General features: G+C 44.8%; 1 protein-coding gene across 5 annotated transcripts in view; it reads left to right on the top strand.

The window, feature by feature from the left end:
- Positions 1-15,667, top strand: part of ZNF280D (zinc finger protein 280D) — a 761,599-nt gene that overhangs the window by 415,237 nt on the left and 330,695 nt on the right. For all 5 annotated transcript variants that reach the window (XM_086958356.1, XM_086958358.1, XM_086958354.1 and 2 more), the window contains one exon: positions 14,637-14,749. In XM_086958356.1, the coding sequence (XP_086814482.1) occupies positions 14,637-14,749 (113 nt within the window). The remainder of the gene's footprint in view (positions 1-14,636; positions 14,750-15,667) is intronic.

The raw sequence follows: 15,667 nt of genomic DNA, 5'->3' as shown, positions 1-15,667 counted from the left end.
CTTCTCTGTGGAGAGTTAGTGAACTACAAGCACTAACCATTCAAGAACCCTTCTTGCAAATGCATAACAATAAGGTAGTTTTCCGAACGAATCCTACATTCCTGCCCAAAGTCATTTCTCCCTTCCACCTCAATCTGTGGAACTGCCTGTTTTCTTCTCGCAGCCACAGACAGTAGCAGAAAGAGCTCTTCATACCCTAGATGTCAAAGGAGCATTGCTATACTACATCGAGAGAACACAACCTTTCATAAGACAAAACAACTTAGGGTAATCCCATTTCAATATCTGGGAAAGCTAGATGGATTGTCAAATGCATACAGATTTGGTACCACAAAGCTAAACGTAAGTTATCTGTTCCCCCTAAAGCCCACTCTACAAGGAAAATAGGGGCTTCAATGGCATTTTCAGGGAACATTCCCCTAGATGACATATGCAGAGCAGCTACATGGTCTACACTGCACACATTCACAAAACACTATTGTGTAGAAGTGCAAACCAAACAACAAGCTAATGTGGGCCAGGCTGTCCTCAAAACATTATTTCAAACTACTGAAACAGATAGGGGTGGTCGCCGCTAAGAGTGGGTTCTGCTATACTATCTATGCACGGTGTGTAATCTGCAGCTAATATGCCTCGAACGGAAAATGCTACTTACCAGTATACATCTGTTCTTGGCATGTAGAGCTGCAGACTTACACACGTCCACCCGCCTCCCTGGCTACCCTTCTCTGTTCCAGTATTATCTTAATTAGATACAGCTTACATGGACATCCTTCCTTTTCTTAAAAAGCTCCATCATTTCCCTAATGGCGAGAAACAATCTGAGGATGGAGCCGATGCCCATGCGCAATGTGGTCCAAAGGAGGAGTCCCCTATCTTGTGACTACCAAAGAACTTTTCAGGACAAAAACAAACTGCAAACCTTCGGGCCCAACACTAGGTGGCGATCTATACACAGTGTGTAACTCTGCAGCTCTACTTGCCAAGAACAGATGCATACTGGTTAGTAGCATTTGCCTTTCTCCCATAGGACAGAATTAACTGCTGTTCTGTGAATTTATTTTTACGTTTTGAGTTGGTTTGTATGAAACCTTGAAAAACTGCAAATGTGCAACAACTGAATTACTTACCTTTTCTCTAGGAAATGTCCCAGTGTGATAACTAGACATATCATACTGAGTAGAAAAAGTAACTTAAGAGTAATCTGAAAAGTAACGTACAAAGTAATCTCAAAGGTAACTTATTTCAATCGTATTTCAGATACAATATACCTGCAAAGTATTTTTTCACTTACCTACACCTGTCCAGGTTCTAGAAATAAAATAACTAAAGAATATTTTTATACAAACAAATTGGTCTGAGTTCAGTCATCGAGTATGTGACATCATTCCTTGCTTGATTGTGTACAATAACTGCTTAACACTACCCTCTGATAAAGCCTTACTGCTCGCCCACCCTACCACAAATAGAGAGTAAGGTATTATCTACTTTTACCTCTGCCTACCTGATGAGTTCCACTGGACTTTGTGTACACTCTACCTTACTTTAGTATAGTATAGTATATACAAAGCCAGCGTCCTACAACTGTATTACAACTATTTAACATAGGCACTTGCCCAGAATTTAACTGGTGGGTCATCTATTGTCAACAGAAACTGTGGCCTTTCTCACAGATTTTGCGAACAGGCTTTGGCTTTAAGCTACAACCTACTTTGAAGTATACCACATCAGGTGCACTCAGCCTTTACATTGTGTAACATGGAGTAATACTTGCACCCCAGACTTGAGTGATTTGTAAATGATTCACCTTTAACTTTCAACATGCCTAGTCACGTTTGCGCCAGGATTTCCCCTATTTTTGTGCCGTGGAGTCGCGTATGTACAGTCAGTAACTCAGTGCTGTGTATCACTTATCAATGATGTCCTCATTGATGTCATTTAACATGCCATGAGTCGTGTAGTATGTGAGGTCACAAGAAGTGCATGACATTGGTGCATTTTATAGTTAGAAACATACTGTAATTGGTGTATTTTTTTTGGGGGGGTGAGTTTAAATGATAGTTGCATCTCATTTCAGCACCCAACTCTAACCTCCCTCAAAACCCTCTGTAGAAGCCAAAGGCGCGGAGATACTCCCTTGGGAGTGAAGCCAGCGCGGTACAAACCTGCAAATAAATAAAATAAATAAATGTTTGGTGTTTTTCTTTATTTAACATAGGATCAGATCTTATAACCATTTGTTACTATTATGTCACTTTGACCTTAGGTTTTTTTTTCTCCAGGGAATTTGTATTTATAGCCCTTTCTCAGGCAGGACAGGTAAGTGCTTACGACTTTAATGAGGTTTTCCCAGGAAGAGAACTATGTGGAAATGGGGTGTATTATATGGTGTTGCTGTCCGACCTCACCGTGTAATGCACTTACTAACCCCTTAGGCCTATAGGTTTCGTCTTTCAAACCCTCGGGTCTATCCATTGTAGCTGTGGTATTGAACAGGATTGCTTACACAGAGGAACTAGTGTAAAGCATTTAAACTGTACCAAAACAATTGAAGAAGAAATTGATATGGCTTTCAAGAAATCCGATACCAATTTATAAAACTAGACTACATTTTTGTAAGAATTTAGATACTAGTACGAAAAAGATTTACTGGAGGGTTTCGTAGATACGGATTTTACAAGTATTGATAAACTAAAGTATTTTCACTAAACCGCAAACAAGCCTTGGCAGTTTTGAATTTGACACTTGAAAATCTTTTCAAAGAAAACTTGAATAAGTGGCAATGCACTCCGATAGAAGTACTTGGGATGACCAACTCCGACAGGGAGCTTGTAAGGGGGACCAGGTAGGTCATTAGAAACAGTTACCTGAAGGAGCATTTTCCAAACACTTTATCCATGTTGCAATGGATTGGTAGGGAGTGGTCCTGATTCAAGGGATGAATGATACTGCTCGGGAGATTGAAGGAGGTCGGACTTAGAGACTCTGCTTTTCAGTGGATGTCGAATTTTCTATCTTCTCGCTCTTAGACTGTCAATCTTCGTCCGTATCGTTCAACGCCTATGGAATTGCCTAAGGGAATGCCCCAGGCCTCCTGCCTGAGCCCAACCTTGTTTAATATCTATGTGGCTCCCTTGGCCAACCTCCTTAGGACGTGTGGCTTCATTCCCATCTCTTACTCCGACGATACACAGCTGCTTTTTCCTTTCAACAAATTTACTCCATCGGCATCAGAGCTATATCAAACTCGATGAGGAATAACTTCCTCCGATGCAATGTTGGGAAGAAGGAGATCTTGCTCTTACGAGAGGCACCTTTACTATGGACCCCTGAATGGTGGCCGGCTGATGTGGGTATTCCACCTGCTCAAAAATCCCTTGTTAAGAACTTAGGCATTCGCCTGGATCAGGCCTGTCCTCTGAAGGAGCTCGCTGCTCAGGCAGCTGGCTCCTGCTTCGATATGCTGCGTTTGCTAACTCTACTCGGAAGACTCTGACTCAGGCACTTATATTAGGCCACCTGGACTACTGCAATGGCCTGTTGATCTCTGCTATTAAGTCTTCACTTAGCAGTCTGCAGGTAGTTCAGAATACTGTGGCGCGATTGGTCCTTAATGCCCCTTCTAGGACTGCCTCCTGTCCTCTTCTCTGCCAGCTTCACTGGCTCCCAATACGCGAACAGGTTAAGTTTAAAGTCTGCTGCACCATTCATAAGGCTTTATTCAACCTCTGCCCGTCTATCTTTCCGAGAAATGTATACCTAATATGCCTTTTAGGTCCCTTCGCTCGGGATCTAAGTCCCTTCTCGTGGTTCCCCAAATCAGGAAAGCCAGATTGTGCGGGAAGGCTCTTTCACATCTCTGTCCCCTCTACTGGAATGAGCTTCCACTGCACCTGAGACAATACTCCGACCACCTACAATTCAGAAAGCAGCTTAAGACTACTATCTTCTGTCTCTGATTTTGCCTTAGAAACTCCTCCTCTTGTCGCCCGTCCAAACCGCAGAGATACCTAAAATTACCTAAGATACTTAAAAAATTATGCTGAAGATACTGCAACAATGCTGTGGATGCGATGCAGTCGATGAGGGACTTTCTGAGGGCATTCCTTAGTCCATGAAAATGGTGAGGGGATCCTGGTAGAAGGATCGATGTCCCACAAAGTCCGCTCTAGTCTGGCTGAAGTGCAGTCTTTACTGGACTACCAGTCGCCTGGTGTCGTGTACACAGTCCAATCTTTCCTTGGCCGATAACTTGACTTTTGCGGGTCCCAGTAGCTCTGAGACAGCACTTCTGGGCTTAGTGAACTAGTGTGCAATTCTGTGCATCAGGTCTTTGTCCTTGTTGGTATACGGCGGAGGTGGTAGTGGTTTGAAGACTTTGGGCTACCAATGTGCCCCAGCAGGCTTTTTCAGCTGCTGTCCTTGTCGTGCAAATAGGAGGCCAGTCAGCTGGCACTTGGAGTCACTTTGCTTTGTTGGGCACAGGAGTCAGCTTCTCCTTTGAGCAGGACACAGCAAGCACAGTCCCTTCCTTCTTTAGCCGCCATTTACAGCAGATCCAGTCTTCTTCCTTGCAGCCTCTTTTTGCTGGCCCCCTGGTGCAGCAGGGCAGTCCTTCTTTGGTCCTTCTTTCAGTCGGTGGAGATCTGTGGTCTGGGTCCCAGTAGAGCCCCCTTTTTGCTCAGAAAATGTCCTCTGAGCAGGATGTGGATGGTGAGATACGGGGTTCCCTCTCACCTGGTGACCCTTTCCTGTGGATTGTGGCATCTGGCTATCCCGATTTGCACCATTCTGCCCACTCCTACAATGACAAAACCCCTCTCTTTTGGTGTTCAGACCTCCCTAGCCCATCCCTGGAGTGTGGCTACCTTAGGGCTCAATGTACCAGGGGAAACAGGTTTGGCAACTGGTCCTCCGCCCCACCACCCCTCCCACCCTCTGCTCCCTGTGCCAGCCTGTCTGCTTACGCAGTGGGGCAGCCCTCTTCCCTAGTGTGATACATCTGCCCTTTAAAGGCGGCTTCACCTTTGAAGCCTGTCTTCTGAAGTTCACACCTACATGGCTTCATGCGGGAGGGAGATAACACCTTCCTTTTTTCCGTGTCGTCGATGCTAACGGTTTCTGGGAACTTCTGAGTGTCAGATAGTGACTTTGTATCTATTTGTGTGTTTCTGTGTCTGTTCTTCGTCGAAGATGTCGTCGAGGAACGCGGGGTTCAAGCAGTGCGGCTCGTGTGCCCGGATGATGTCGATTACCGATCCACACGAAGATTGCTTATGGTGTCTGGGTTCGGATCATGATGTCCAGGGCTGCCGATCCTGCTTTAAGATGAATCCAAAGGCTGTGCGAGAACGGGAGGCCAAACTTCTGCTGGCCAAAGTTAAAGGTAAAGAAGCCAAGAGATCTTCGAGATCAAGATCTAGATGCCCCAGCTCGAAGCCGAAGTCCAGGTCGAAGTCAAGAGCGAGGTCGAGGGCCAGATCGGAGTCGGCGTCGAAATCTGCTTTTGGGCATGCTTCGGGATCCTCAAAAAGAAAACACAAGAGGAAGAAGCATAGTTCTCGGCATCATTTGGGGTCGTTTGACTCGAAGAGGAAGTCTTCTCGAAGACATCATAAGGACTTTGTGTCTCCTTCTCCCGAAGGTGGAGCCTCGCCAGTACGGTCTCCAGAGCATTCTCCGGATCCGGTGCTAGAACCGAATCCGGTTTCGGGACAGTCTTCGGAGCATGAAGAGGTCGTGGATCCTCAGACACCGATTCCGGAGGAAGACCTGGAAGGTCAAAAGGGTCAAGAGGAGCCGAATCAGGAACAGCCTCCATTGGAGCAGCCATTGGGTTCCTACCCTCCCCTCCCTTTCCTGGTCCTGGTCAGGATGCTTCGCATTTCCTAAATGCCATGTTTGGTGTTTATGCGAGGGCAATGTACCCCTCTGGAGCGCCTGCGGGTCCCATGGGTCCCTTGTTATATAACTTGGGTGTTCCCCAAGCTTATGCTCCGGCGCCTTTTCTTCCATTTATACCGGTGCCATATACTCCTTGGCTCGGTACGGCGCCGCCGAGGTCAGCGACTCCGCACATGGCTTCGCCGGCTCCGGAGCGACCTCGGGATTTAGATCGGAGTTCGACGCCGGTTCTGGCTTCTCAACAACCTGTTGTTCCAGTTCCTCGCTCGACGCCGGCTCCGACTCCATCGGAGTCGTTACCGGATCCGACGACTTCGGTTCGTCTGGAGTGGTCGAGGCGTAGAGCCCAGCATCTTAGAGAAGAAGGAGTATGGGGAACCTGAAGTGGAGGAAGGCGAGCTTCAGGAGCATGAGGATTGCTTTGAGGATCTGCAAAGTGCAAGTAGCCTGGAACTTTCTCCAGAATGGGGGTTGCCTGTGGTTCGGATGAACCCTCAAGGGATGTGATGCCATACCATGTAGTTATAAGAAAGGCTGCTGAATTGCTAAATTTGACTTTGCCTACAGTGGAGTTCAAATCAAATATCCTCACGGAAGTCTTGCATTCACCATCTTCGGTTGTTGAGCCGACTCTTACTTTCACTGAGACTCTGACAGAACCTATTTTAGAGGTTTGGAAAAAGCCTTTGTCTGCACCTGCAGAATCCAGACAGGAAAAACTTCAACAAGGTTGTCTTGGACACTCAGGCGGCGGCCCGCCAGGTTATTCAGAGTACTATACAATAGAAAAACGCCAATGCTGCCTATTTTAATTTGTTCTCTACTCTTTTATCTGTCTCACTTTTGACTGAAACATAAAGTGAGCGGACCTTAGTTTCTTGAATAAATCATGAATTTTATTTTGTTTTACTTCATTTGTACTTTTTGATAATTTTTTATCAAATGTATGTATTTCAAAAGAACTTATGACAAACAATATATGAAAAACATTCTGTACATTAAAGCATTCCCCTCAACACAGTCTCACTCTATCACTACAGTTCACAGTCATACACTTTCATACAAATAAACACTCATACTATTCCTATTTACAATGAGCAATTCAATAATTACTTCAAAAAACAAGCTTTGTATGTATAGCCATAGATTAGGTTGTAAACATTGTTATATAATTCACAAAAATTCTCTTCTTTAGTTGTTGTTCTTATGGCTCTATTAAATACAAGGTCTACGCGTTTCGAACTCTTCTAAATGTGGAGTTCTCATCCGGACCACACACTGTGAAAGAAGAGGGAAGACCTAGATTAGGCGTGTTGTTTTTCTTAAGAAGTTAGCTAGATGGCTCAAAAACCACCTCTAGACATCTTACCTCTATATTTAAGACCAACTAAATTGCAGAGTTCGTCAGGCCCACGGCACAGGACAACCTGCATGAATGAAAACACAGAGCTCAGCCGAGCTGTACCACAATTTATGCCATGAAACAAAAACTGTGCAGTGGAGCATTACTCACAGTTAAGATGTGGAGTTCATACACACTCTACCCTGTAACAAAACATTAAGGACATGGTTAGATGAGCTCTCCTATTTAAAAGGACTTTGTACGATTGTGTGCACATTATGGGGTGCACTGTGTGCTGGTTCTTACCCGATTAATTTCGTCTTTAGTAGGTGTGGGTGAAAGGGATGTTTGTTGTTGGATGGTGCCCCAGGAATAAAAACAGGGTTCATATCAGCTGGATGGCGTTTTGCAGTTATTTCGTATCGCGCTTAGCCATATTATCACAGTGTTAGTGGATTTAGAAGACCGGTAATTTCATGTTGCGATTGTGTGTGCCTAATCACTGCTTTTATCAATGCTCCTATGAATGAATTTCCGGTAAATACATGTAGCGATAGTCTGGCCATATTGCTGCTTTTTTACGTATACAAATCTGAAGCTAATTTAACCCTTTCGATGCTCATGACGAGCTCAGCTCGTCCTGAGGCACAGTTGAGCTGTGCTTATGACGAGCTGAGCTCGTCATGAAATCATAGTATAATGGCAGTTTCAGCACAGGAGGGGAAAACCCCTAGCAGCCAAGGTGTTAAACTGCGGTCCCTCATTAGCTCCTGGCGCTTACCTCACTTTTGGGAAGCCATCGCTGTAAGCCGGCTTCTGCGGTTCGAATCAAACGCGGCTGATCGAATGAGCTCTGTCGTGCTGAACTTCCGATATAGCCCAGTCTTCTGGGTCGCGCCATCTTATTTTGGGAATATTGCGATCGTATGAAGTTTGAATTGTTTTGACCAAAAATGTACAAAAATGTAAATGATGCTACTATATAACACTATTCCGACATGTAGATTATAATAAATAAACTAACAAAAGGAATAACAATCTATTGGTGATTTTCGGACGCCATCTTGTAATGGATGTTTGTTAGTTGATGTGCATTGATGTGGGTTTATTCCCATATATACAAGTTGCGTGAGAGCATATTATGTTTTTTCGGTGACGTGCATTCTTAATATAATCTTGTTGTTGCCACACTCAATTGACGTACCAATAAGTCCTTTCTCTCTATTTCTTACCATCCAAAGGGATGCAGTATTCGATTCCATGTGTTTAAAGATTATCAATTGTCCACATTAAGATAATGTATACATTTCAGAGATCTCGTTCAGCCCTTCTGTTGCTGAATTGAATTTTACAATCATCATTGCCTCATATCTTGATAATTTAGGCTCCAGATCACCACCTCTTTTGTCCTGCTCCACCTTGGCAATCACTGTCCATCGTAAATCTGTTTCTGTGTGGTTTTTAAGTTGCCAGTGATTTACCAAAGGTGCATTTGGGACTTTTCGTTTTATTCTTGAGTTGTGCTGTTGGATTCGGATTTTGATTTCCTGATTGGTTTTGCCAATATACAGCAAGTTGCATGGGCATTTCACTCCATATATCACGTAACGTGACTTATAATTGGTAAAAGCTTCATGCTTCCATGTAATATCCTTATGTTTGAAAATTATGCCTTCTTCTGTGGACCCACAACAATTACAACTGCCACATTTATGATGGCCTTGAATGAGTGGCATGGACACGGCGGACTCTGTAGCTAGGGTGATGGGTTCATCGGTGGCCACCAGGAGAGCCGCTTGGCTAAAGATTTCAGAGTTTTCCACAGATGTTCAGGCTACTCTTATTGATTTGCCTTTTGATGGCGTTGGCCTCTTTGGAAAGAAAGCGGATACAGCATTGGAGAGGTTCAAAGAAAGCCAGGCAACGGCTAGATCTTTGGGCCTGCAAGCAAAAGGCACTACCACCAGGACGTTCAGGGGCTTTGGGAGGTCCTCCTTCCGTCCCTTCAAACAAAGCCAACAGCAGCATCAACAGAACACTCTGTATAAATCATACAGAGGAAGACAGAGGGGTCGTGGCCGTGGACGTCAGGCCTCCTCCTCCTCTACTTCCTCCTCTCATACCCACCCCCCACCTACAACAGCAAAGCCAAAGGGATGCAGTATTCGATTCCATGTGTTTTAAAGATTATCAATTGTCCACATTAAGATAATGTATACATTTCAGAGATCTCGTTCAGCCCTTCTGTTGCTGAATTGAATTTTACAATCATCATTGCCTCATATCTTGATAATTTAGGCTCCAGATCACCACCTCTTTTGTCCTGCTCCACCTTGGCAATCACTGTCCATCGTAAATCTGTTTCTGTGTGGTTTTTAAGTTGCCAGTGATTTACCAAAGGTGCATTTGGGACTTTTCGTTTTATTCTTGAGTTGTGCTGTTGGATTCGGATTTTGATTTCCTGATTGGTTTTGCCAATATACAGCAAGTTGCATGGGCATTTCACTCCATATATCACGTAACGTGACTTATAATTGGTAAAAGCTTCATGCTTCCATGTAATATCCTTATGTTTGAAAATTATGCCTTCTTCTGTGGACCCACAACAATTACAACTGCCACATTTATGATGGCCTTGAATGAGTGGCATGGACACGGCGGACTCTGTAGCTAGGGTGATGGGTTCATCGGTGGCCACCAGGAGAGCCGCTTGGCTAAAGATTTCAGAGTTTTCCACAGATGTTCAGGCTACTCTTATTGATTTGCCTTTTGATGGCGTTGGCCTCTTTGGAAAGAAAGCGGATACAGCATTGGAGAGGTTCAAAGAAAGCCAGGCAACGGCTAGATCTTTGGGCCTGCAAGCAAAAGGCACTACCACCAGGACGTTCAGGGGCTTTGGGAGGTCCTCCTTCCGTCCCTTCAAACAAAGCCAACAGCAGCATCAACAGAACACTCTGTATAAATCATACAGAGGAAGACAGAGGGGTCGTGGCCGTGGACGTCAGGCCTCCTCCTCCTCTACTTCCTCCTCTCATACCCACCCCCCACCTACAACAGCAAAGCAGCCCTAGATCCGTTATTCCGGATCATGCGGGTCCGGTAGGGGGTCGGCTTACTCATTTTCTACAGGGTTGGGAATCGGTTACATCAGATCTTTGGGTTCTCAATCTCGTAGAAAATGGGTATGCACTTGCTTTTCAGTAGTTCCCTCCCAATTACCCTCCTTGCCAAGGTTATTGTTCGGAGGACCACCTGCTTCTCCTGCAGGAAGAAGTCCTGGCACTGTTCAGAAAGGGTGCGATAGAGGTGGTTCTGGAGCAGGAGAGGGGTCAGGGGTGCTACTCCCGGTATTTTCTGATCCCCAAGAAGGATGGCAGGCTTCGGACAATCCTGGATCTCAGGATCTTGAACTTATATCTAAAACAGGAAAAGTTCAAGATGCTCACTCTTGCACAGGTTCTTCAAGCGCTGTTGGAAGAAGACTGGATGGTGTTGATCGACTTGCAGGATGCTTATTTCCACATCCCCATCCTGAAGTCGCACAGGAAGTATCTCCGTTTTACGGTGGGGTCGCAACACTACCAGTTTGCAGTCCTTCCGTTTGGACTTACTACTGCGCCTCGAGTTTTCACCAAGGTGATGGCAGTGGTGGCAGCACATCTCAGAAGGTCGGGGGTACCGGTATTCCCGTATCTGGACGACTGGCTGATCAAATCGGAGTCGCCAGAGAAGGTGCTCCATCATCTGCAAGAGACAACTCAGTTGTTGTACAGGTTGGGTTTTTTGATAAATGTATCCAAGTCAGACCTGGTGCCCTCCCAGGCCAACCTGTTCATAGGTGCAGTACTGGACACAACTGTATGTCGTGCATTCCCTCCACCTCAAAGGATTCGCGGCATACAAGAAATGATTCCTTTATTCTACAATGGAGCGGTTGTTCCAGTCTTGAATGTCCTTCGTCTGCTCGGTCTGATGGCTTCTTGCATTCTGTTGGTCAACCATGCACGCTGGCACATGAGGGCACTCCAGTGGGGCCTCCGCAGACAGTGGTATCAGCACAACAAAGATCTCAGGGAGTCTGTGAGGATCTGCAGAGAAGCTGCAGCGGATCTGTCTTGGTGGGGCGTGGAAGGCAATCTGTCTCAAGGAAAGCCCTTCCAACTGCCTCCATCGGTGGCCACAGTGATAACGGATACATCCACTCTAGGGTGGGGTGCTCATCTGGGGGATCTGGAAGTCAAAGGTCTTTGGTCTCCAGAGGAAAGATTGCTTCACATCAACCTTCTATAGTTGCGGGCGATACGTCTGGCGCTCAAGGCCTTCCTCCCTTCCCTTCGCGGTGAGTTGGTTCAAGTCCTGGCGGACAACACGACCGCGATGTGGTATGTCAACAAGCAGGGAGGAGTAGGGTCGCATTGTCTCTGCAGAGAGGCTCTGTGTCTCTGGTCCTGGGTTCAGGACCATCAGATTTGTCTGATGGGAAATCATCTGGCCGGAGTTCTGAACGTACGTGCAGACATTCTCAGTCGGCAGTATTCTGCCAATCACGAGTGGAGGCTCCATCCGGAGGTTGTTCATGACATCTTTCGGATGTGGGAGACCCCTCGGGTGGACCTGTTCGCCACTCGCGAGAATGCTCACTGCCTGTCATTCTGCAGTCTCCAGTATCCGATGCAAGGAGCTTTTGGAGATGCATTTCAGTTGAGTTGGGGAAATCAACGCCTTTATGCGTTTCCTCCCATACCCTTGATTCCTCTGGTTCTGAAGAAGATTCGCCAGGACCGGGCCCAAGTTATATTAGTCGCCACGGATTGGCCAAGAAGGGTGTGGTACACGGACCTACTCCACCTCTCCTCTCAACTGCCGCTCCGTCTCCCTTTCAGGGTAGATCTCCTCTCTCAGATGGAGGGGCAGGTTCTACACCCCCACCTCCAGACATTACACCTTCATGCCTGGAGATTGAACGGGGCAACCTGATTTCCTTTTCTCTCCCTCACGATGTGGTGGATGTCATTCTTTCAGCCAGGCGTGACTCCACTAAGTCCATCCATTCGTATAGATTGTCTAAATTTGTTGTTTGGTATAGGGAGAAGGCTACTGACCCTTTGAGGGCTCATTTGTCTGATATTTTGCTGTTTGCTCTTTCTTTGGCACAACAAGGATTTGCTGTTGCAACAGTCAAAGGTTACCTTTCGGCGTTGTCTGCATTTCTCTGTTTGCCGGATCAGCCGTCACTTTTTAAATCTCCAGTGGTTTTGAGGTTTCTGAAGGGCCTCACTAATAAGTTCCCTCCTTCTCCATTTATCGTCCCCCAATGGGACTTAAATCTTGTATTAACATTCTTGATGGGTTCTCTCTTCGAACCCTTAGACAAGTGTCCCATGAGGCTTTTGTCTTTTAACACGGTCTTCCTAGTTGTGATCACCTCGGCAAGGAGGGTAAGTGAGCTTCAAGCTCTTAGTTCTAAGCCCCCATTCCTGACCATTCATGCTGATCGAATGGTTCTTAGGACCAGGGCTGCTTTTCTGCCTAAGGTGGTAACTCCCTTCAATCTAGGACAGTCCATTACCCTTCCTACCTTCTATCCTCCCCCTTCCAAGGAGGAAGAGAGACTGCACCGTCTGGACCCTAAGAGGGCGGTGTTTTTTTATCTGGACAGAACTAAAGACTTTCGGTTGGACGACCAGGTGTTTGTTGGTTTTGCTGGCTGCCGGAAGGGTAGAGCGATGCACAGGCGCACACTTTCCAGGTGGATAATACTGTGCATCAAGATCTGCTACTCTTTGGCGGGTAAGGACCCTCCTGAGGGTATAAGAGCTCATTCTACCAGGGCAAGGTCTGCTACTTCTGCATTGTCTAGAGGTGTGCCTGTTGAGGACATTTGCAGGGCCTCGACTTGGGCCTCCCTCCACACTTTCGCGAAGCATTACTGCTTGGATTCCGAGGTGAGGAGGGATGGCCACTTCGCGCGCTCTGTCCTCCAAGATTTTCTGGTATAGGAGAGTGGACACCCTCCTCCGGACGTGGGGACTGCTGTGGGAATCTATTCACAAGGTGAGGAATCCACTGGCAGATGTATCTATCGGAAGAACAAGTTACTTACCTTCGGTAACGCTTTTTCTGGTAGATACAGTATCTGCCTGTGGATTCCTCACTGACCCACCCGCCTCCCCGTTGTCCACTCTGCTATACCTGAGTATATGTAGTTTTAAAGTAATACTTGTATATATAATGGGATATTTATGCCTTTGCTGCGCACTATGTGTGCTGTTTTGATTTGTATGTACTTTGTGCACTGTATATTTGTATATCTACTGTCATTGGTCCGTCCGGGTGCCTCGAGGGCACGGAAAAAAGGGCGGAACTGATGTCATCACGCTGACGTAGGCCTAATAAGGGGTCGGTGACATCAGACGGAGTCGCGCGCGATGCCGTGCTCCTATGACTTCGCCGGCGTGCTACGAAGAATTTTCCGAACGTTGCTGACGCAAGGGGGATATTCACTAGGTGAGGAATACACAGGCAGATACTGTATCTACCAGAAAAAGCGTTACTGAAGGTAAGTAACTAGTTCTTCTCTGCCTGTCTGCAGTACCCCTCTTACTTACATTCCATGGGCACCATATACTAGAGATTACAGGTAAGTTAGCCATTTCCAATTGTCTATTGCCAATTCAACATACACATTAGGGTCTGGACACTGGCGCTGGTTAGCAGCCCCAGTGCATTCTCAGAGTTGAAAAACCATAGCGGAATTTCATTACAAGAACTTTCATTACAGGTAATTAGATTTTCCTTTGGCTTTTGTAAATTGCATATATTTTCTTGTTAGTGATTTTTCCAACAAATGGATTCAAGATTCCTTCTCAAGGTATTTAATTCCAGAATGAAACGGGGAATTATGCTTTTTTGTGAATGAACTTTTTTTTGAGACGCATGCAGTCTACTGCAGAACTACTCTTTGTATATTGCCACTATTTAGAATCAACTGAGGAGCTTGATCTTCAGTATTACTTATAGGACACGTAGCTTTAGACAAGGAGCGTTCACAATGTTTGTTAGCCTGCCACACAAATGGAATAGGATAATGGTCCAACAAAGGTAGCATTATGAGACTTTTAGTAGTGTAGAGTGGGACCATTGGTGAAAATTATATCCAGTACTGTTAATGTATCTAAATCTAAAAGTGCTTATGTAGATATTAAAGAAATCAATGATGGAGCACTAGAATTACAGGTAAAAACATTGCTTGTATTATTTTGACATAAAGTTAAGTTTTAATAATGTGTATCTGAAAATGTACTCCAATTCAATTCTAATTAAGTCCTGTTTTATTCAATAAAAAATGTGCTTCTGGAATTTTCAGAGTGCAATAATTTTCTCTTCCCAGAGGTGTAACAACAGTTTGTCTTAATTGTGACTTCCTGATGGGTGATTCCGGAATGGATATTATGGCTAAACACATGAGCGAAAACACTCATTCATGCCAAATTGTTGAGAACGGTAAGGGCGTTTCAAACCAGTACTATTGATCATTTTTTCAACACTAGATTTTTTTCTAATATTGGATTGTAGAAAAAGTTGTACCTTTTGCTGTTGATACATTCTCACTTTTCTCACTCTTTGTGAAATTAATAATTTGTATGCTTTTAGTGACATCTGCTACCTAGCATCCAGAACTAAAATAATGAAGACACACTACTAAAAGGGAGCCTATACAGTCCTCGTTGTAAGACCCCCATTAATAAACAGGAAGGACGCAGATATCTCCATTTGGCAGAGGATTCTTAGAAATATTCTGGATGGAGTGTCTGAGCATTATTTTGTCTCACAAGCTTGTGTAGGTGCACTAAACTCTACATTCAGTGCCTGCAAAGCATGTGTAAAGCTCATTGATACAAAATAATTACCCCTTAAAATAAGTCCTCAGTCTAACACTGCAAGGCTATCTGGATTGATGTCACATAACCCCTTTACACTGCTTGACTGTGACTGTAACAATTAGAAAACACTGCAAAGATTAGAGGCCACTGCTACTAATGTGAAGTTCACCTAGGCAGGGAAATACATACTGAAAAGTTCCTAGGGCAACTTCAATATATGTTTAAAAATTCATCATGAAAATGGTTTCAAGAAGAGGAGACCGTCACTTGATGTACAAAAATATTTTATTAAATATTTTCTACATCAAATATACAATATTTAACTTATTCTACCAGAGAAATCCCTATGCCATTCTACATGCATACTGCACTCATTCATGTACCCATACATACAGATAACACACATGATTGAGTTCTTTTAAACATTCTATACATTTGATTTGTAAGAATTGCAAATGGTTGATGATACAGTATCCCAATGTTAATCACAATTTATATATTCAGTCGAGGAATGCACCAAAAAGAGATGTGGCAGTAA

This window comes from Lissotriton vulgaris, chromosome 2_1 (assembly GCF_964263255.1).
Source record: "Lissotriton vulgaris chromosome 2_1, aLisVul1.2, whole genome shotgun sequence".
NCBI lineage: Eukaryota > Metazoa > Chordata > Amphibia > Caudata > Salamandridae > Lissotriton > Lissotriton vulgaris.
This window is presented reverse-complemented; position numbering and strand designations above follow the sequence as displayed.